Here is a 21,893-nt window from a genome sequence, read left to right as displayed (position 1 = left end):
CCCAGCTCTGGACTAAGGGCCTCGCTTTATCTAGAAAACTGAGTCTACAATATTCTGCGCACACTTGTGTCTCTGCGCTCAGAAGGAGCTGCGGGCAGACATCGTTGTCAGAGCTGGTCTGGAACAAGTTCTGCGTAAATGGAAATATCCTTGGCAGGGACAGATGCCTGGCCCCGGGCGAATGCAGGGTGGGCTCAGCTACGCGACTTCCGGGCCGACTGTCAATCAGGCAAAGGAGACGGGTCCTTACGTTCTTACTGTCCAATCAGAGGCGCCGCCGGGAAGGCGCGGCGGGGGGTGGGGGTGGCGGCGCTGCGCTCACGGCGGGGACGTAGCCAGCGGCTTGGGCTGTGCTCTGCCTCGGGTCCCCCAGCCCCAGCAGGGCCTCGGGTGGCGCTGGCACCTGTACGCGCCGCGGGAGCCGTGGGAAGGACGCCGGGACACCCCGGGAGCCGGGAAATGGTGAGCGTGCGGGGCTGGGGGTCCCCCAGGCCGCGAGGAGGAGCTGGTTGGAACCGGCTGTGGCGGGACCTGGGCCTCCCCGCGGTCTGCTCCGTAGTCTACGGACCCGAGTCACCGCTGGTGCAGCTCGGCCCTCGGTCCCTCCGGCCTGCGGGGTGGGGCTGGGCCGGCAGCCGGGCCCCCGGGCGTCCAGCTCCGAGTCCGCAGCCTCGCGTGTCCCCAGATTGTGCGATGACGGCGGGAGGGTCGTCGTGGGAGGGTCCCGACTCGGTATGTGGGGGTCCTGCGTGGGCGGGGCTGAGGTCTGCAGGGTCCCCAGTCCCTTGTGTCTCCCAGAGGAAGACCTATTTACCCCTGAGTTTTCCAGGTGTATAGGAAGCAAGGTCTCAAATCCATGACCGTGTCCCCCAGCGTAGCTCTTTTTAGGGCTGACCATAAATCCCTAAATTTCCAGATCCCTCCCGAATTCCCAAATGCCAGCTGCTTCTCTCCAGTTCACAACGTCATTATCAACTGTTTGCCCTCCGTGGTGCATTTCAGCCAGCGCCGTATTTTAATTATCATTTTCCACAGGGGAATGAATGGTACTTTTTCAAAAAATGATTTAATTGATGTTTTTGGATATTTGCATGAAAACAAAGTAGAATATAAGCACCTGGAGCTACGTTGTATGAAATACTTGTGCTTCTCCTCCCGGCATCTCTCCTGGGACTTGACATCCTATGAGAACTCCTCTGGGTTGAGGTTCCTTTGTGGAAAATTTCCTGGGTCATCTAGCCTTTCAGCACAGGTTCCAGGTCAGCACTGCCCCTCGTGGGGTTTGTCACCTAGAAAAGATTTATGCACTTACCTGAGTCTCATTTTTTCAATAAATGTAAAATGTACATAACCAAGAGATCTTGAAAGGGGATGTAAAAGAGGTGAGTTTCAGAAAAAATAAAATATCCAAGTATTACGTTGCATTTGTTAAAAATTCTTGTTTCTCTTTTTTCTTCTCCGGAGGATGTGTAGTAAGTTTCTCGGGTCTATTTATTTCCTTTTGGGTGATTTCAAATGGAATTACAGGGCTTAGATTTACAACACCCAGAATTGTTCAAATAGGATTGTTTACCAAACTATTTCTTGTCATGGAAATAATAATTGACTGACATCTTCATTTTCTTTCTTTTTTTTTTTCTGAGACACAGTCTCGCTCTGTCACTTGGGCTAGAGTACAGTGGCATCATCATAGTTCACAGCAACCTCAAACTCCTGGGCTCAAGTGATCCTCCTGCCTCAGCCTCCTGAGTAACTGGGACTAGAGGCACCTGCCACTATGCCTGGCTAATTGTTTTCTGTTTTTTTTTTTGTTCAGGCTGGTTTCAAACTCCTGAGCTCAAGCAATCCTCCTGCCTTGGCCTCCCAGAGTGCTAGAATGACAGGCATGAGCCACCGCAAAGGAATAGATGCTTGTGGGTTTTCTTGTTGAGCTAGAAAAGGTGTCTTACAACTTTGTTCTCTTTTTTATAGGTATATAACGGGTTTGAGTGATATTGCTGATTTCTTCAAACACTGTTTTTGTTTCTTTTAAATGTCAGCACTGAAGGATCGTTAGAGGTCAGGAGTTCAAGACTTACTTGGGCAACGTAGCCAGACCCCCATCTCTCCAAAAAATTAAAAAGAAAAAAAAATTAACCGAAGCTGCTATTGGACACCTCTGATCCCAGCTACTCTGGAGGCTGAGGTGTGAGGATGGCTTAAGCCTAGGAGTGGTGGGTTTTTTTTTTTTTTTTTGTGACAGAGGTCTTGTTGTGTTGACCAGGCTGGTCTTCAACTCTTGTCCTCAAGAGATCCTCCCACCTCAGCCTCCCAAAGTGCTGGGATTATGTGAGCCACTGTGCCCAGCAGAGCCCAGGAGTTTGAAGCTGCAGTGAGCTATGATCACACCACTGCACTTCAGTCTGAGTGACAGAGGGAGCACCCTGTCTCCAAATAAATGAATGAATGAATGAAATGACAGAGTGAGACCCGGTCTCTAAATAAATGAGCGAATGAATGAATGAATGAATGTGTATCAATCAATGTTGGTCCAGGCCACTTGACTGGCAAACAGACGCTGAGGCCAGTGACTCTAAGCTAAAGCCACCCTTGAGCCTACAAAGGGAGGTTATTGAAGGCCCAGTTGGGTCTTTCTGGGGAGCCTCCCCCAGCGGGTGCCCCCGCTGCTCACACCCACCATGGAAGGAGCCTTTTGAACTAAGAGAAGCTGCACAGCACAAGCGACAGAAGCTGAAGATCCACATGTACCTTGAGGGGTTGGGTCGAGGGGAGCGATGCCCTTTCAGAGGTTGTAGTTGTGGTTTCCTTGGGCCTATTTTTAGACATACAGGTTTGAGTTTTGCGACTGTTGTGTAGGTGCACTCAGTGTAATTTTTCCATACTAAGAAATTTGTGAAGGTCAGGAGTTCTGTCTCCTGGACTCAAGGTTAATGAAGTTGGGAGTTCATTTGGGTCAGAACTTTAATCCGAACCCAGCTGAGACTTTCCTTGCTTTTGAGAATTGTAGGGACAATTTCCCTGTCACCAGGGGAGAGGAGGGCATGTGGGGCTCCCGGAGTTCATTCCTGTGGCTGGCTAGGTGTCCCTGTCCTCCTTCTCCAGGGACTGACCCTCTCTAGGGGTTATACCCCAACAGGGAGAGTGTGGACCAAGCTTGTGTATGTGTTTAACGTTCTAAATGTAGTTTGTCCGTCTGAACTGTGGGGAAACAGGCTGCTTATCTGAGGTGATTAGAATATTTGTGGGTTTTTTTCCCCTTTGGATTTCTTTATCTGTTGAATATTGCAACGCTTTAATTCTAACTTCTGTTAAAACTTTGTAATTTTACTCCCTGTGTCAACGTGTAAGCTTTTTGGCTTCTTGGGCTTGAAATATAAGTTGATTGAAAGACATGATGTGACTAAGGCAAGAAAATTCTGGAACCAAACAGAGTATTTGTTCCTTTGGGCAAGAGAACTTCAAGATAAGAAATGGGTGTATTTATGTTCTCAAGTACATTTTTCATTTTTAGTTCAGTTTTTATATGTGCATGTCCTAGAGTACTTTGAAATTTAAAAGGCTATACTATTCCTATTGCAAGTGGATTCCCATTTTTACTGATAAGAGGAAAATGCAATTGAATTTCTCTTTTATTGGATATAGGAAAACTACTCAAAGCTTATACATATCTTTGAAAATCCTAATAGATTTAAGAAATTAGGCCCAAACCCTAATACATTATAATATGTTACTCATTCCTGATAACACCTCCCAGTGTGACATGGTGGAAGGACACACTTTGCTGCAGCTTGTCATAGTTAGAAAGACATTTGAAAGTTTTCATTTTTATGGTTTGCACTTGGGGAACTGGTACTATTTAAATGATTAAGTCTTAGAATGGTTTCCTATCTAGAAAATTTTAAATTTAAAAGAGCAAAAAGTAAGTTAGTGAAAAATAAAGATTATTACTTAGTGAAATATGATTTATATAAACTTATCTGTTTATTTTTAAGAATTAATGCATGCAGAGGTTCAAAAAAATCCACAGTGGTAAAGTCTAACTTGAGAAGACTCAGTGCCAGCATATCCTGGTCCACTCCAGTGCTCTTGCTCCAGCCACGCCCAAATACCCACTTTTGGTAACTTTTTGAGCATCCTGTCAGTGTTTTTTTTGTTTTTTTTTTTAAATAAAAACAAGCACTTGCAAATGCATGTTTTTCTTACTCATGTTTGTTCTTATAATGGATGGTCAGATCCACATTTTTTGATTTTGGCTGTGGACATCATAAGCCTCACACTTCCCCCTTCTTGTGCTGCACACCTGGACAAGCTGTGTCAACATTGGAACCACACCTCTGCTGGTGACCACAGGAACTGGTGCTCTGAGCATATTGTCCAGACCTTGACTGCCACCGTGTGGGCCTGTGTTCTCTTGTTCTGACTTGCCAACCTGCTCTGCTGCCAATGGCCGGCATATGCTTTGAGCTGCTGCTTTGAGCTCTGTTTCTGCGTGTTGCATATTGAAGCTTACCAAGTCTGGGTTCTATGTTCAGCTGACTGGAGTCAGCAGTTTTCATGGTTCCTTGGCATTTAGGAACAGGAAGATAGGATTGGGAACCTCAGTACAGCGGACCTGGGTGGTGTGTCTTGGCCTGGACCTATCTGTGTGTTGTAGAGTGAAGCCGTGACTACCTGTGTGCTTGGCCCTGGTATACAAGGTACTCACAGGAAGACTACTGCAAGCACAGTCATTTTTTAAAAAACAGAGAAAGAAAAGAGAGAGGGAAATCAGTCATTAGATGGTGGGCTGAGTCCACACTCTTAACAGCACAGGGCTCATCAGGACCCTTGAGTGCTGCTGCTGTTGGCTGCCCTGCCTCTATGGCAGCGGGGATGCTGACCCTCAGGATTATAGGGGATAATACCCATGATTCCCCTGCAGCATTGCAAAGGGTTTATTCAAACCCAACTGAAGCCCAGAGTCCTTAAACCCTATAAAGCAACCATCTTAATGGTTAAAGGTTAGGGAAGACCCTAAGCCTGACAATAGTGATTTGTGGCTCTCTAGAGGGAAAAATTTATAAATATCAGAGTAGAGAGGACACCTTCTCTCCTGAGATATATCCAGGGACAAAACAAACAAACAAAATTCAAGGTATGAAGGAAGAGAGGAAGGCAACAAAAGAAAAAATGCTGGGTCAAAGGTTCATAGTTTGACCCAGTTGGAAATCTGAAATACTCTAAAGGAATTTACACAATAAAAAATATAAAAAGGGTCTCTACATCATAGGGTGTGCTTAATTTTAATATCTTATGTAATGTATTAATTGACAAACCTTTATATATGGTAAACCAATACTAGGGCTCAAATTATAGTTAAGCCCAGGAAACCCACCAAATTTAAGCAACATATCCTCTGATAATCTTAGGGGAGTTTCTGAATATAGAATAGAGGGCAATTTGGTGTGTCTCACCTTAACCATCATAACTGTTGTCTTGCCTAAATTCCTCATGGTCATAGCACCCGTTGTCCTAAATATCTCATAGCAGGTAAGCTCTGAAGCAGTGAGTCATAAATGAAATTTAAATTAAATCTTTGCACTTACAAATTTATTTGACACAATGGGACCCCACAGACCTTATTCCCCAGTTAAGTTAGTTACTATGGGCCAGTATCAATTGAACAGTGCCTTGAAAGATTGAAACCTATTTAGTGAAGGAGTAATTATTCCCAGTGCTTTTTGTAAAAGCCTAGTTTGGCCTGTTGTCTTTCTTTCTTTCTTTCTTTTCTCTTCTCTCTCTCTCTCTTTTTTTTTTTTTTGAGACAGTATCTTGCTCTGTTGCTCGGGCCAGAGTGCAGTGGCATCATCATAGCTCACTGCAACCTCAAACCTCTGCCTGGGCTCAAGCAATCCTCCTGCCTCAGCCTCCAGAGTATCTGGGACTATACGTGTGCACCACCATGTCTGGCTAATTTTTTTTTGTAGAGACAGGGTCTTGCTCTTGTTCAGGCTGGTCTCGAACTCCTGATCTCAAGCAATCTTCTGGCCTTGGCCTCCCAGAGTGCTAGGTTTACAGGCAGACATTTTCTAATTAAACAATCATGTCATATGCAATGAAGACAATATTTCTTCCTTCCCAATCTGTATATCATTTATTTTCTTGTTTTATTGCCTTAATTATACTTTGAGTATAACGTTGAATAGGAATGGTAAGAGGGGACATCTTTGCCTAGTTCCTCATTTTACCAGGAAAGCATCTTAGTTTCTCACTATTAAGCATGATGTTGCTGGGTGCCGTAGCTGACCCTGTCATCCCAATACTTTGAGAGGCTGAGATGGGAGGGTTGGTTGAGGCCAGGAGTTTAAGACCAGTCTGGGCAACACAGCAAGACCCCATCTCTACAAAAATTTTTTTTTCTTTTTAAAAAGTATGATGTTAGCTGTGGGTTTCTTGTAGATGTTGCTTTTCAAAAGAGGAGGGTCTCTTTACTCCCAGTTGCTTATCATAAATGTATGTTGGATTTTGTCTATAGCGTTTTCATTTTTATTTTTCTCCACTTTCATTTGTGATTATCAGTAATTTCTGTTCCCTCTTTTTTTTTAGTTAGCTTGTATATACATTTGTCAAATGTATTGATCTTTTCAAAGAAACAACTTTTGGTTTTGCTTAATTTCTCTTTTTATTATTTCTTTTGTTGTGTATACTTTGGGTTTAATTTGCTCTTTAATTTTTCATTGCTCTTGAAATTTCTCCTTTGAGCCGTGTGTCATTTAGTAAAGTGTTAATCTCCAAGCATTTGTCAGAAGGGCTTTCCAACTCTCTGTTACTGATATCTGGATTAATGGCATCATGGTCTGAGGCATATTGTATATGATTTCTATTCTCTCTGTTTTGTTGTGTTTTTTTTCCATAGTGTAATTGTCTTGCTAAATGTTCCTTGTAAACTCGAGAAGAATGTGTCTACTGCTATAGTTGGATGAAATATTCCATGGATCTCAATGAAATCCATTTGTTTGATGGTGATGTTCAATTCAGCCTTGTCCTTCCTCATTTTCTGCCTGCTGAGTCTCTTAATTCCTGATAGAAGGGTGTTGAAGTTTCCAACTATACTAGTGGATTCATGTATTTCTCTTTGCAGTTCTATCAATTTTTGCCTTGTGCATTTTGCCACTCTGTTATTAAGCACACATACAATAAAGATTGCTATGTCTTAGAGAACTGACCCATTTATCATTATGTAATGCCCCTCTTTATCTCTGTGAGTTTTCCCTGGTCTGTAGTCTGCTTTGTCTGAATTTAATAAAGCTATGCCAGTATTTTCTTGATTAATCTTAGCATGGTATTATCTTTATCCTTTCACTTTTAATCTATGCTTTATATTTAAACTATGTTTCTTAGAGACTACGTATACTGAGGTGTAATTTATAAATTCACTATGACAGTTTTTTCTATTGTTGTATTTAGACCATTGACGTTTAAGTGATTATCAATATAATTGAAATAATATCTGCCATATTTCTTCCTGATTTCTATCTGTTTCCCTCATTCTTTGTTTCTTTTTTATCTTTGACCTTTTTTCTGACTTCTTTGGCTTTAATTGAGCATTTTACCTGAGTCCATTTTTTTTATCCTCTTTGCATATCAAACATATGTACTTTTTTTTTTTTTTTTACTAATTTTAGTGGTTTCCTTTAGCAATATACCTGTACAACTAACTAACCCAAGTCCTCTTTCGGTTAACACTATATAAGTTTATTTGCTGTGCAAGTACTTCCCAATAGAGTATTCTGGATTCCTTCCTCTCTGTTCCTTATAATGTCGCTGTCATTCATTTCATGTATTTATAAGCTATAATTACTGTATAAATTGTTGCTATTATTTTTTAAACAAACTCTTATCTGTCAGATTAATTTAAAAATCGCCAAGTGGGATGGCATACTTCTAATCCCAGCACATTGGGAGGCCCTAGGTGGGAGGATTGCTTGAGGCCAGGAGTTTGAGACCAGTCTGGACAACATAGGAAGACCCTGTCTCTACAGAAAAAGTTTTTTAAAAAAATTTTCTTGGCATGGTGGTGCATACCTCTAGTCCTAGCTACTAAGGAGGCTAAGGTGGGAGTATCTCTGGGGCTGAGAAGTTTGAGGCTGCAGTGAGCCATGCTTATACCACTGCACTCCAGCCTGGACAACAGAGTGAGACCTTGTCCCTAAAAACAAACAAACAAACAAAGAAAAAAAGAAAAGAAAGTAAAACCAAGTACAAAATGATTTCGTTTTACTTTCATCTTTTCTTTTTCAAACTCTCTGCATTTCTTTATCATTTATCTTCTTGTAATGAATTAATTTTAACATTTTTTGCAAAGCAAGTATACTGGGGACAAATTCCCTCAATTTTTGTTGGTCTCAGAAAATCCTTTTTCCTTTCTTTTGAAGGATAATTTTGCTTGATGTAGAATTCTAAATAGGCAGTTTTCTTTCTTTAAATACTTTAAGTATTTCACTCTACTCTCTTCCTGATTGCATGGTTTCTGAAAAGAAGTCTGATTTAAATTTACCTTTGTTCCCTATTTTTTTTTTTTTTTTTACCTGCTGGCTTCTTTCAATGTTTTCCTTTTGTGTTAGGTTTTCTATATTTTCAAATGATGTGCGGAGGTGTACATTTTTTGGTATTTATCCTGCTTAGTGTTCTCTGAGCTTCCTGGATCTGTGCTTTGATGTCTGTCATTAATTTTGGGAAAACCTCAGTCATCGTTTCGTTTATTCTCTTTTCTTTCTGTCTCTCTTTTTTCTCCTTTACGCAGTCTTGTGTGTATGTTACACTTTTGTAATTGTCCCATGGATCTTTGATATTCTATGATGTCTTTTTTGTTTTTGTCTTTTTCTCTTTGCATTTCAGTTTAGGAAGGTTCTATTTACTTTTCTTTAGGGTCACTGATTTTTTTATCCTCAGACATTTCCAATGTATTAATGATTCCTAAAAGGCATTCTTCATTTCTATTGAAGTGTGTTTTTTTTATTCCTAGCATTCCCTCGTGGTTTTTTTTTAGTGGTTCCATCTCCTGCTTACGTTAACTATCTGTTCTTGCGTGTTTTGTCCACTATTTCCATTAGAGCCTTTGTTAATCATGGTTGCTAAACATTTCTGTCTGGTAATTCTAACATCTCTGCTGTATCTGAATCTGGTTCTTTTGCTTTCCCTCTCTCTTCAAACTACGTTTTTAAAGCCTTTTAGTATGCCTTGAATTTTTTGTTGCAAGATGGACTAGAAAAAAGGAAATGAGATAAGTAAGTCTTTATTGTGAGGTTTTAGGTTTATCCTTCTAGTGTTTAGGTAAATAGTAAATTATGTTTACTATTTACTTTAGCTGTAGGTGTCAAAGGCTAAAATATCCTCTGATATTTTTGCTTGTCTTCCCTGTCAGGGTTCTCTAAAGACTCTTAAATAAGGTCTTAAATGTGCAATTCTTTCAGTGTATTCCACTCTTATTAAGCAGAAATGCCTGAGAGGCCTGCCCAGCCCTCCTCAGAGACCTTGCTTAAGGAACCCACTCATACCTTCTTGGCATGAATGTGGTATCATCATGCCAGACATCTGAATCAAACCTTGGGTGCAGGTCAACTGATCTCTGCAGGTGATGATGAGAACTACAGAAAGATCAGGTGTATGTATTGTAACAGTGGTCTCTAACCTTTTTGGCGCCAGGGACCGGTTTCATGGAAGACAATTTTTCCACGGGCTGGGGGCGGGGGCAGGAGGTGGAGCTCAGGCGGCGATGTGAGCAATGGGAGCGGCTATAAATACAGATGAAGCTTTGGTCTCTTGCCTGCTGCTCACCTCCTGCTATGGGGCTCAGTTCCTAAGTTTCATGGAAGATAATTTTTCCATGGACCAGGGAGGATTGGGAGGGAGGGGTAGGTGGAGCTCAGGTGGTGACATGCAGCCTGGTTCCTAACAGGCTAAGGTCTGGTACTGGGCCACATACCAGGGGTTGGGGACTGCAGTATTATAATACCCTTACTGTGGGCTCAAGCAATCCTCCTGTGTCAGCTTCCTGAGTAGCTAGTACTGTAGGTATGCATCACCATGCCAGCCTGTTTTTCTATTTTTGTAGAGACAAGATCTTGCTATGTTGTCCAGGCTGGTCTCAAATTACTGGTCTCAAGTGATCTCTCTCCTTGGCTTCCAAAAGTCCTGGGATTACAGGCATGAGTCTCTGCACCTGGCCTCTTCTTTAGGCTTATTTAGGTATATTTTTTCTGGAGGAAAGGAGGGCAAACTACCAAATGTTCTCTTTTAATGAAATCACATGTAATGGGCTCAATTCCCCAAGCAACAAGTATGACAACATGTTATATATCATCCACCAGGGAAGATCATTATTGACTCAGTTCTCAGAGTGATTTTTGGGGGCCGATCAAATAAGAAACCTCTGGCATGTAAAAAAAATCCAGATTCTAAGAAGGAAAACAGGCTTTCCGTACATCCTATGTTGTTTGTGTAAATAATTTAGGCACCCTAAGCCACTCTCGTCACTTAAGTTGGTGATGTCCCTCCTAAATTCTCACTTCCCAGATACCAGTGAAGGACAAAGTTTGTGATTGGGCATTTCTAAGGATAAAAGTCTCGGGCCTACTAATATTAAACTCTCTTCTGCACACTAGGTAGTAGGACTTTTTTTGAGTAAGTGACACAGATCGGCTGTACTTAGGAATTAACGCTAACCTGAGAAGCTCATTATACTCCCTGAACCCATCAACAAAAGAAGTGTGGATATCCTGCTTTTACTTTACCAAATAGGTAAATTCTAATATCAGAATTGCTGTTCAGAAGCTTATGCTCTGTCCCCTGTACATGGACATCAATAGGTTAGTGATCTTTTTCAGAGACCATCATGTAGAGGAATTATGCATCTGAAGGATTCCTATGCTCAGGTGTTGGGCTCATGCCACTGTGAACCTTGTGGAGTTCAAAATGAGAGACATTGGAAGGACAGCCTCTGGAGTGGCTGGTGGGAATCACTTCTTTCTGAAACTGGAGAAAGGGGATTTCTTTTGGAGGACAGCACTGCTGAACCCTTTATGTATTTGTAATTGTGGGCAAAAATCACCATGAAACCATTATGGACTTCAGTGAACTCCCTTGCAAATTGTAATTCTTGACCTGTTCCTCAAGGTCAGCAAGGCTCAGGGTACACTGTTATGGTTCTGAGGGAAAGAGCTGTTCTGGCATCTTATCAGCTCAATCCTTTTTTAATTTTTCATTTTTTTCATTTTTCTTTTTATTTATTTTCTTTTTTATGTTTTTATTTTTACACACCTATGGTTGTAAAGCTCAATCCTATGAGTGCTAAAAATTGCTAAGAACCCGCCTTGAGGTTTCTGAGCATAGGGATTTTGTGACGATCTAAGTTGCCATGCGTACTTCCTTCTGCCTATGCTCTTACATTCCAGTAACCTCCCAGCCCTATCAAATGGGACAGGGAGAAAAAGGAAACACTGAATCTGTGATAAATATTACACAAACAAGTTAAAATTAATACTTCTCTAAAAGAATATTTTCATTCAGTCAGTTGGATCTGGCCCAACAATACTTCAGTACAACGTTGCCAGTTGGATGTTGATACAAGGTGGATTTCCACAGGCCTCCTGGTCTCTCATGTGTAATCATAGGAAATAGAAGAAAAACATTACAGTTCTTCAGTATGTATTTGTTCATTAAAACCTCATGCAGATTTGACTTTGTATTTCATTGGATGTTGAGTAATATGGTGCATTCTGAGGCAGGAGATAAAAGCGTTTTTCTTACAAGGAATTGCTGGTCTTAAAATGGAAATATTTGTATCATTCACATAGCATTTCTCCAACGTGCTACGTATCCTGTCATTGGAGAGCAATAAGACTTGAAGTGATTGTAGTAAAAATGTAGAAATAATTTCCACATATTCATGGTGTGTTAAATTTATGAGGAAGTGAGTGTGGACAGATTAAGAATACCAATGACCAAGATATAGAATAAACGTGTGGACACCACAGAATCATGTGAACTTTTTATAAATAGGTTATATATCCCCGGTGCTGTCAGTCTCACCCATTCTCCTGTACACATATGTGGGATGTTTTAGGACTTGGTGGCATTTGAGGATGTGGCTGTGAACTTCACCCAGGAGGAGTGGGCTCTGCTGGATCATTCTCAGAAGAAACTCTACAGAGATGTGATGCAGGAAACCTTCATTAACTTGGCCTCTATAGGTAAGAATGAAATTTTTCCCTCACTTAGTCAATTAGAGAACAAGTAGTTCTTGCTTATCAACAAGGTTCTAAGATTTGGAATGTGGAAAGGGAACACTTTGGTAAATAAATCAGGCAGAATAGCAGCTCAGCTTGGACCTAGCATTTAATAATATTTTTTCAATTTCTAACAATTTACAATAATTTTTCTGGGTCTGCATTTTAGGGAAAAAATGGGAGGACCAGAACATTGAAGATCAGTACAAAAACCAGGGGAGAAATCTAAGGTGAGTTGTACTCGCAAAAAAAGTACTGTCCCATGAGAGAATTTTAGTGTGTCATTAAAATATAAAAACAAGTAAGCAAACAAATAAGCCCACTTTTATATTTGTTTATTTTTAGAAAATTTTCACCAAGAAAGTTTTCTTAAACATGGCATAGATGTTCAGTATTTGAATAATAGTTCACCTGAAAACGATATTAAGAAACTCCATATTGTGAGTTTTACTGTTTTAGTGATCACTATGGTCCTCTTCCAGAGCATTCATTACATACACTTTCCCATAAAATAGCAAAAGATATAGTTACTACTTATTAATGATTGTGAAATCTTTAAGAATCATTAATTGTAAAATCATTAATAAAAATGTAATTATGTGCTTATTTTTTACAGAAGTCATACAGCAGAGAGACTTTGTGAAAGAAAAGAAGGTAGTCAATTTGAAGAAACCTTCAGTCAGACTCTGAATCTTAAACTGAAAAAGAAAACTCTTACTGGAGTAAAACCATATGAATGCAGTGTGTGTGGAAAAGTGTATATGTGCCATTCATCTCTTAAGAGGCACATGAGATCTCATACTGAACACAGACCATATGGATATCACAAATATGGAGAGAAGTCATATGAATGTAAGGAATGTGGGAAAAGATTCAACTTTCGAAGCTCATTTCGAATACACGAACGAACTCACACTGGAGAGAAACCCTATAAATGTAAGCAATGTGGTAAAGCTTTCAGTTGGCCCAGTTCCTTTCAAATACATGAAAGAACTCATACTGGAGAGAAACCCTATGAATGTAAGGAATGTGGAAAAGCCTTCATTTATCATACAACTTTTCGAGGACACATGAGGATGCACACGGGAGAGAAACCTTATAAATGTAAAGAATGTGGGAAAACCTTCAGTCATCCCAGTTCCTTTCGAAACCATGAAAGAACTCACTCTGGAGAGAAACCCTATGAATGTAAACAATGTGGGAAAGCTTTCAGGTATTACCAAACTTTTCAAATACATGAAAGGACGCACACTGGAGAAAAACCCTATCAATGTAAGCAGTGTGGTAAAGCGCTCAGTTGTCCCACATCCTTTCGAAGTCATGAAAGGATTCACACTGGGGAAAAACCCTATAAATGTAAAAAATGTGGAAAAGCCTTTAGTTTTCCCAGTTCCTTTCGAAAACATGAGAGAATTCATACAGGAGAGAAACCCTATGATTGTAAGGAATGTGGGAAAGCCTTCATTTCTCTTCCTAGCTTTCGAAGACACATGATAATGCACACTGGAAATGGACCTTATAAATGTAAGGAATGTGGGAAAGCCTTTGATTGTCCGAGTTCTTTTCAAATCCATGAAAGAACTCACACGGGGGAGAAACCCTATCAATGTAAACAGTGTGGTAAAGCCTTCAGTTGTTCTAGTTCCTTTAGAATGCATGAAAGGACTCACACCGGAGAGAAACCCCATGAATGTAAACAATGTGGTAAAGCCTTCAGTTGTTCTAGTTCTGTTCGAATACATGAAAGGACCCACACTGGGGAGAAACCCTATGAGTGTAAGCAATGTGGCAAAGCCTTCAGTTGTTCCAGTTCCTTTCGAATGCATGAAAGAATTCACACAGGGGAGAAACCCTATGAGTGTAAACAGTGTGGTAAGGCTTTCAGTTTTTCCAGTTCATTTCGAATGCATGAAAGGACCCACACAGGAGAGAAACCCTATGAATGTAAGCAATGTGGTAAGGCCTTCAGTTGTTCTAGTTCCTTTAGAATGCATGAAAGGACTCACACTGGAGAGAAACCCTATGAATGTAAACAATGTGGTAAGGCCTTCAGTTGTTCCAGTTCCATTCGAATACATGAAAGGACTCACACTGGAGAGAAACCTTATGAATGTAAACAATGTGGTAAAGCTTTTAGTTGTTCCAGTTCTGTTCGAATGCATGAAAGGACTCACAGTGGAGAGAAACCCTATGAATGTAAACAATGTGATAAAGCCTTCAGTTGCTCCCGCTCCTTTCGAATCCATGAAAGGACTCACACTGGAGAGAAACCCTATGAATGTCAGCAATGTGGGAAAGCCTTTAAGTGTTCCCGTTCCTTTCGGATACATGAAAGAACTCATACTGGAGAGTAACACTACGAATGTAAACAATGTGGGAGAGCTTTAAATTGTCCCATTACCTTTTGAAGACATAAAAGGACTCATGCCACAGAGAAACCCTGTGAATATAAAATGTGGGAAAACCTTCAACTCTCTAGGTGTAAATGCCAGAAAGAACTCATAGTGGACAGAAAACTTACAAATGTAAGCAATAGGGGAAAGCCTTTAGTGGTCACCTAAACTTTCAAGGACCATGAGAAGGCACACTGGAGAAAAACCATATACATGTAAAGAATGTGGAAAAACCTTTAGTCGTCTCAGTTTATTTGGAAATGACGAACAGACTCACAATGGAGAGCAACTTGAATATAGGCAATGTGAGAAAGCCTTCAGTTGGTCCACATCCTTACCAAATATGTGAGAATACACACTTGATGGAAATCCTATAAAAGTGAGAAATAACAGAATGTTCTTAATTTTAAGAAATGCTCATAAGATACACCCTCTTGTGCGAAACTTCAAACTCATGAAAACTCCCCCTAGGGAGAGATCATATAAATGTAGATAATATGGGAAAGTGTGATGCAAATTAATTCATGTTTGTTGTTCCAGAAAATTCACAATATGAAAAAAAATTATAAAACTTATAAACATATTGTATTTATCAGTTGCTCATTCTTAAAGGATATCTCTGGACTATAGATTTCTATTTATTATTTTTAATGATGAACACTGAGGTGAGAGAATTTTGTATGCCTTTGTTAAGCAAGAGTACGCAAGTTTAGTTGGTAGTGTTTTTTCATTAAATCAGTTACTGAAACTTTGTCTTTCTATTTTGAAGTCTGTTGGATTCATGAGTAAATTGAAGTATATTTTTAGTATGGAAGTAGTTTTAATTTTTTGAATTGTTCTATGAGTAAAGGACCATTGAAAAATGACAATTTGGTAATTGTTGGGCTTTTCCTACTGGCCTGGTGAGGCAGGTACTAGATATCCCTTACCCATTATATATATTTCATCTTTCTTTCTGACCAAAAGAAGTTTTTGGGGGAGAGGGCCAGGAGCCTTATTCTGACCTCCATGCTAAAAACTGGTTGTAATAACTTTATGAGTGTGCAAAGCTTATCATACAGTACACTCTCCATTTGACTTATTACTTTCATTTTTTGCTTTCTGTTATTTGACATTCTTTCTGATTGTGATTTGGATAATAGACTTTGTATTACAAAGAGAGACCTTTGATAGGACAATATAATCTATTAATGGAAATGGCTTTCTTGGATTTTGTTAAATTAACATGTATGTTGTGACCTATGTTTTCTATAGTCTATCCTTCTGTGGTTCCATGTTATAATTTGCCAATAGCCTACTTACAGGAGATATGGAAGGCAGAAGTGAAGAAGGCATTTGCTAGGTTTTGTAGCCACAGATGGATGCATAGGGGCTTCAGGCACACCTGCTTCCATCCAGTTTTCCTGATGCTTTGCCCTGCCAATCAAGAGTATTCTTAGAACCACCACTAACTGCTTTACTGCCATGTTTTCAAAGACATAGTTTTTCACAGATTAGGTTCCACTCAAAGATTCACTGCAGTTTGGATTTTCTACAAACTCTAGTGTGTCCACCAGGCAATTAATTTAGATTCTCAAGATTGGGAATATTCCCTGATGCTGTGACCCACCTCATCTCTAGATTGAATTCGTCTAAGGTCTTAATTTATATAGTAAACACATGTTTCTGTAATACTGCCAGTGACTATGTATTTCTGATTCCAAGAGGACAGCTACAGTGGCGAGTCTAAAAGAACTACATGGGAGCTTGTTTCTCTACTGTGCTGTGCAGTGAGTGCACTGACCCAGTCCTACAATGTGAGAATAAGCACCTTCCTCATATCAAGCAGATTGTCAGTGTTTCCTGTTACAGTTTAACATAATTTCTCAGTATGTTTTAAGTTCTGTTTCATTGTATGTGATTAAAAATGATGTGCATGTTTTTGTTAAAAGCTTCTGTAGATGTTTCTTAGAAATATTTTATTAACTGCTTTTAAATAATGTGTACACTATCAATTACTGTCTTTTTCCTTTCCTATGAGGATATATTAAAATATTACATTATGATTATGGATTTTCAAATTAAGTTTGTAATTTTGTCAATCATTATTCTGAGTCAGTATTATCATGTGCATACAAGATCAAGTATTTCCCCGCCAGGAGAATTTTAAATTTTTATTCTTAATATAACAATATATTTTTCATAAAACCATTTTCTCATGCCCTCATAACACCAAAAATGTAAACCATGATTGTCTCATTGACTTCTTGCTGAAGACCACAGGATCACACTTGTAGCCAAGAGAGGGGTGTTATGAACTGTATTAATAGAATGACCACAAACCATAAGTGACTTGGGAATATCAGTAAGGGGGTACTCAAAAGGACTCATTTTGGGTTTGGGCTTCTGTAAAGTGACTTTATCTGGTGTTTTTACTCAAAAAAATTAGGGAAAACCTTAATGTTTTCAATTTTAAAGTACAATCTCTGTCTTTCGATTGGAAAGTATAATCCATTTATATTTAAAGTAATTACTGGTAAGGAGAGACTTCAGGCCCCCCTCTTTTCCTGCATTATTGTTGTCTTTTGTGTTTAGTTGATTTTTTATATTCAATAGTTTACTTACATTTCTCATATCCTTTTGTGTGTATTCTATAGCTATTTACATTGTGACTGCCACGGGGATTATACTTGCCACCCTAAAATTATTACAGTAATTGGAATTGATGCCAGCTTAGTTTTCATGACATATAAATACTCTGTTCCTTTGTTTGTCTGTCCCAATCCAATTAGTTATTATGTCAAAAGTTACATTTTTATGCATTGTGGGTCCAAAAACATAAACTAATAATTATTATTGCATTAGTCTTTAAAATTTTAATGTAAAAAACAAAATGGAAGTCTCAAACCAAAGTTACAATAATACTAGTTTTTAGATAATAAGGATTTTTAAAAATGTTTTAGTTTTTTAAATCACATAGAAAACAAAGATAGTTTCACTTTGAGTTTCTTTGAGTTCATCCTCATTGGACTTTGTTCAGTTTCTTGAATGTTTATATTCATGTCTTTTATCAAATTTGGGGAGTTTTCAGACATTATTTCTCCAAATATTCTTCCTCTTTCTCTCTCTTCTCCCGCTGAGAGTTCCAAAATGAGTATTGTGGCCTGACTGATGGTATCCCACGGGTCCCTTAAGCTCTGTTCACTTTGTTCAGTCTTTTTTCCTTCTATTGGTTCAACATAATAATTTCAGTTTTCCTGTGGTCAAGTGACTGACTCTTTTTGCTTGCTCAAATGTACCTTTGTGTCCCTCTAGTGAATTTGTCTTTCTAGTTATTAACATTTGTCAATCGCAGAATTACTTTTTAGTTTCTTTTTAGGTTATCTATCTGTAATGATTTTTAATTTTGTTCATACATCTTTTCCTTCACTTTCTTCCCATCTTCCTTTAATTAGTTGAACATGTGTAAGACAGTTCTTTTAAAAAAAGCCTTTGTTTAATAGATCCTCCATCAAATCTTTCCCACATATTGTTTTTTGTTGTTTTTTTCCTGTATAAGGGCCATACTTTCCTGTTTCGTTGTAAGCTTTATGATTTTTGGTTAAAAACTGGACATTGGAATCTAATACTGTGGCAACTCTGGAAATCAGATTGTCCCCATTCCCCAAGGTTTACTGTTTTTTCTTTTTGTTTTTTAATCATTGGCTGTTTCTGTACTGAGGATCACCCTGTGTTGTAAACTTAAGTGCTTTTCAGGTGTTTTCTGAGCCTGCACCTTTCCCTGGGCATGTTTAGTGATATTTTAACTTCCTCTGTATATGTGTTTGCTTTTAAATAATCTAGTCTTCAATGTCTGGCGCCCCATGGAGGGGGGATGGGAAGAAAAATGAAGAGGAAGAAAAGGCACCAGCCTTTTAAATGTACTGGAGTAACTTCAGCTGAAGCTGAGGGGCTTGCAACAATGAGAGGCAGATACAACAAATGCCATTCACCTTTTTGTCTGCATTTCTGTAATCAGAAGGAGCAATTAGCAAGCGGAGCATGAATCCCCAATACATGGAAAATGGTCCTTTTTGTCCACTGTGGCTCTCATAAGCTGCATCAACTGCCTGCCCCCACCTGGGGGTAGGGGATCGGTAGCTGATACTGTGCTAAGAGCTGATATTGACTGCAGTTAACCACAATTCTTCATCTAATTCTTTCCCTGGAAGTTGCAAATCCTTCAGTACACTCCAGAGTTTCAAAATATGTATATAAGAGAGATTCTACCAGTTGTGTAGTTGGGGAGACATTCCTCATGCTTCTATCTTGCCATATTCCTATAATTCTCTGCCCTGACTTTTTATCCTAATACGTTATTTCAGGTTTCACCCAAATGTCACCTCCTCATCAAGTGTCCTTCCTCCCATCTTTGTTACTCCTACTTCTTTCCATGTGTAGATTTTTTCACTGCACTTTTCAGAATTTGGGAAATCCAGTTGAAGCTCACAGGGTTTATTGCTTTCTTAACAACATATGGAAAGTTAAATCATGTGAGTGAAACCAAATTGAACAATGTCACCTTTACTTCTATCAAATATATTCCCTGACAAAAGTCCTCCAGGAAATTGCTTTAAGCCATTCTCCAGAAAGGGGAAGTCAGTGAAGCTCAATCCTTTGTTGAGGGTAGCGTTAGCATCCACACATCCTCTCTACGGTGTGGCTTTTTCAGGGTTGATTTGGGACTTCCAGGGTTTACAGCAGGTGATGGTCAGTTCCAAATATATTGTGTGTACTCTCAAGGAACAGGTGACAGTTTAAAGAGAACACAAACTAATAAAAGGGATAAGGTACTTACCCAAGATATCACTGCTTGCCCTGGAAGACAATTTCAAATGAATAATTTACATTGAGGGACATGAGAGGGTCACAGGTGGATTTAACCTGGTCCCAGTTAGACTCCTCGAAAGGGAAAGCTATTTACACAATCTTAAGATTTAGCTGCAGAAATGATTGGGTGCCTCAGTGGTGGTGAGGTGGGGTTGAGAGAGAGTTTCAGATGGGTCAATAGGACATGTACATCCCCAGGCACAGAGCACCTGGTGACAGACATAAACTGATAAAAGCCGAGGAGCCAGTGAAACAGAAGAAAAAGGAAAACGTTCAAATTTCATTATTTGTTTTACATAATAATTTAATAGGAAAACAACAGCTTGGTGGCATTTTTTTTTCTCACAGGAATAATTATTTGCCAGGGTTTTAATTCATATAAAGTATCTCAGCATTTTCTTCCTCTGATTTATATATAAGCACAGAAGGAGAGCAAGGAGTCTGCTGGTTTCTTATTTAAACGATAGGATTGAGGGTCTTTGACGCATTTAACTTTTTGATGTTGATGTGAGGCAAATGAATAACCTGGAGGTTCGTGGACAGTGGCTCCAGGCTAAGGCTGGTCTGGAGGCTGCAAAGGGAGAGAAATGGGGCTCCCCTCCGGCTTCCCAGGCAGGCTGGCCTCCCCCCAGGTGGCCTCCAACTGCTTAGGACAGGCACAGCAGGACTGTGGACTCTGAGAAGCCCCAGAACGCTGGAAAGCAGGGGACCCACGTGCAGGTACAGATGGGGGCTTCTATTTTTCTGAGGTTGTATCTTTGGTTCCTGGGGCCATTTTCTAGACAGTGCTTTGGTTTTGGCATGCATAGGGTCGCTGAAATCAGACTGTAATTTGTATATATGAAGGAAATCTGTGAAGCTTAGGCTCAGAAAGGCTCATTTGGATTGTCTGCTGGAGAAAGGGTTTATGAATTTGACACTTTATTTAGGCCAGAAGCTTAAACCGACTCCAGGGGAGAGTTTCCTGCTGGTGAAAATGAAGGTTTTGAAGGAGGGAGCGTTTCCACACTGTGAGGAGGGAACAGGAGGGCATATTGAGTTCCCAGAATTAAATCCTGAGGTTGTCCTGCCTGATCAACTGGGACTAATCGAATCTGGGGCTCCATTTCGGCAGTCAGAGTCTGACTTCTAAGCTTGGGAATATGTTTAACCACTGAACGGGGGTTTTCCTTGTGAACTGTGGGTGCTGCAGCAGGCTGCGTAAGTGAACTAGTGTAGATGTTTCCTTTTCTTCCTGATTCCTTTGTAGAATATTGATGCCATATAACTCCAGGTTTTTTCCCATGTATTTAATAATTGTATTCTCTTGTTGGTGTTTTTATTTTCTTTCTTGAAAATGAATAGACTTGAGAAAGTGTGAGGAAACTTTGGCCATGCCGCCAACAGCTTCATTCCAAATTCTCGACCCCTGGAGGACATCAGGCCCTCTGTCCTGTTCCAGTCTTGCCTGGCCTGGTCTGGGGTCTCCTTCTGCTCTGAGGCAAGGAGATTGCTCCACTGGACACTGGAGTCTGGAATTCCCTTGTGTCCAGGAGGAAGAAGGAAATGCCCATTAGTATAGGAAGATGCCAGGGTCCTCTCTGGAAAGCCAGGAGCAAGTTCTCCTTAAATGCCAGGGTCCCCAGGCGAGGCCACGTCACAGAGAGGGGAAGATGCCCAAGCTGGCAAGGCAACCGCGAAGAATCTGTCATTGTGACTCCACTGGGGCACGTGTTTGAACTCTTCCCCTGTTACTAAGGCCCCCCACGGGGCGGGACATGGGACATTATCCAATCAGGGGTGCTGGGGCGGGGCCTAGCCAGCTGTCCAATCAGCGTGCGGGGGGGGGTTGGGTAGCGACGATGCTCCAGATGCTTGCGCGGTAGTCAGTCGTCTTTTTGCGCCTTTTTCGAAGTCCGGCTTCTCGGCGAGGCCTCAGGTGTCTCTGCCACAACTTGTGTGGTGTGAGAGACATGGCAAGGACGCCGGGACACCCCTGGAGCCGGGAAACAGTGTGCGGGGCCGGGCGTACCCTGACGGCGAGGAGGAGCTGGTTGGAACCGGCGAGAACCGCCTGTGGCGGGACCCGGGCCTCCCCGCGATCCGCTCTGGAGTCTGCCGACCCCGGTCCCTGCTGGCGCAGCCGGGCCCTCGGTACCTCCGGCCAGCGCGGTGGGACTAGGCTGGCAGCCGGGCCCCTGGGCGTCCTGTCCAGTCCCTGCGCAGCGACCTCGGCCCAGGCTCCCTCTCTGGGCGGCTGGGCGACCGCAGCCTCTCGTGTCCCCAGATTGTGCGGTGGCAGCGGGAGGGTCATCGGAGGAGGGTCCCGACTCGGTGTGTGGGGATCGTGCGTGGGAGGGGCTGCCGTCTGGGGTCCTGGTCCCTCCCTGGACCAGTTTTCTCCTGA

At 40.9% G+C, this 21,893-nt stretch overlaps 1 protein-coding gene across 2 annotated transcripts; it reads left to right on the top strand.

Annotated features, from left to right (window-relative positions):
- The first annotated feature begins 415 nt into the window (after positions 1–415).
- On the top strand, positions 416–14,671 carry LOC105807865 (zinc finger protein 709). 2 transcript variants are annotated; one of them, XM_012641366.1, is made up of 4 exons: positions 416–462; positions 12,104–12,230; positions 12,436–12,496; positions 12,883–14,671. In XM_012641366.1, the coding sequence occupies exons 1-4, from the start codon at positions 460–462 to the stop codon at positions 14,618–14,620; spliced, it is 1,929 nt and encodes a 642-aa protein (XP_012496820.1). In that variant the 5' UTR covers positions 416–459; the 3' UTR covers positions 14,621–14,671. The 2 variants fall into 2 exon arrangements, with proteins under 2 accessions (XP_012496820.1, XP_012496821.1); XM_012641367.1 differs by lacking the exons at positions 416–462; positions 12,104–12,230; positions 12,436–12,496 and having other exon boundaries at positions 13,041–13,562; positions 13,725–14,635.
- The last annotated feature ends 7,222 nt before the right edge of the window (positions 14,672–21,893 follow it).

Source organism: Propithecus coquereli, unplaced genomic scaffold (assembly GCF_000956105.1).
Source record: "Propithecus coquereli isolate 6110/MARCELLA unplaced genomic scaffold, Pcoq_1.0 Scaffold164, whole genome shotgun sequence".
Lineage (NCBI taxonomy): Eukaryota > Metazoa > Chordata > Mammalia > Primates > Indriidae > Propithecus > Propithecus coquereli.
The sequence above is the reverse complement of the archived record's forward strand: the minus strand, read 5'-3'. Positions and strand labels throughout refer to the sequence as shown.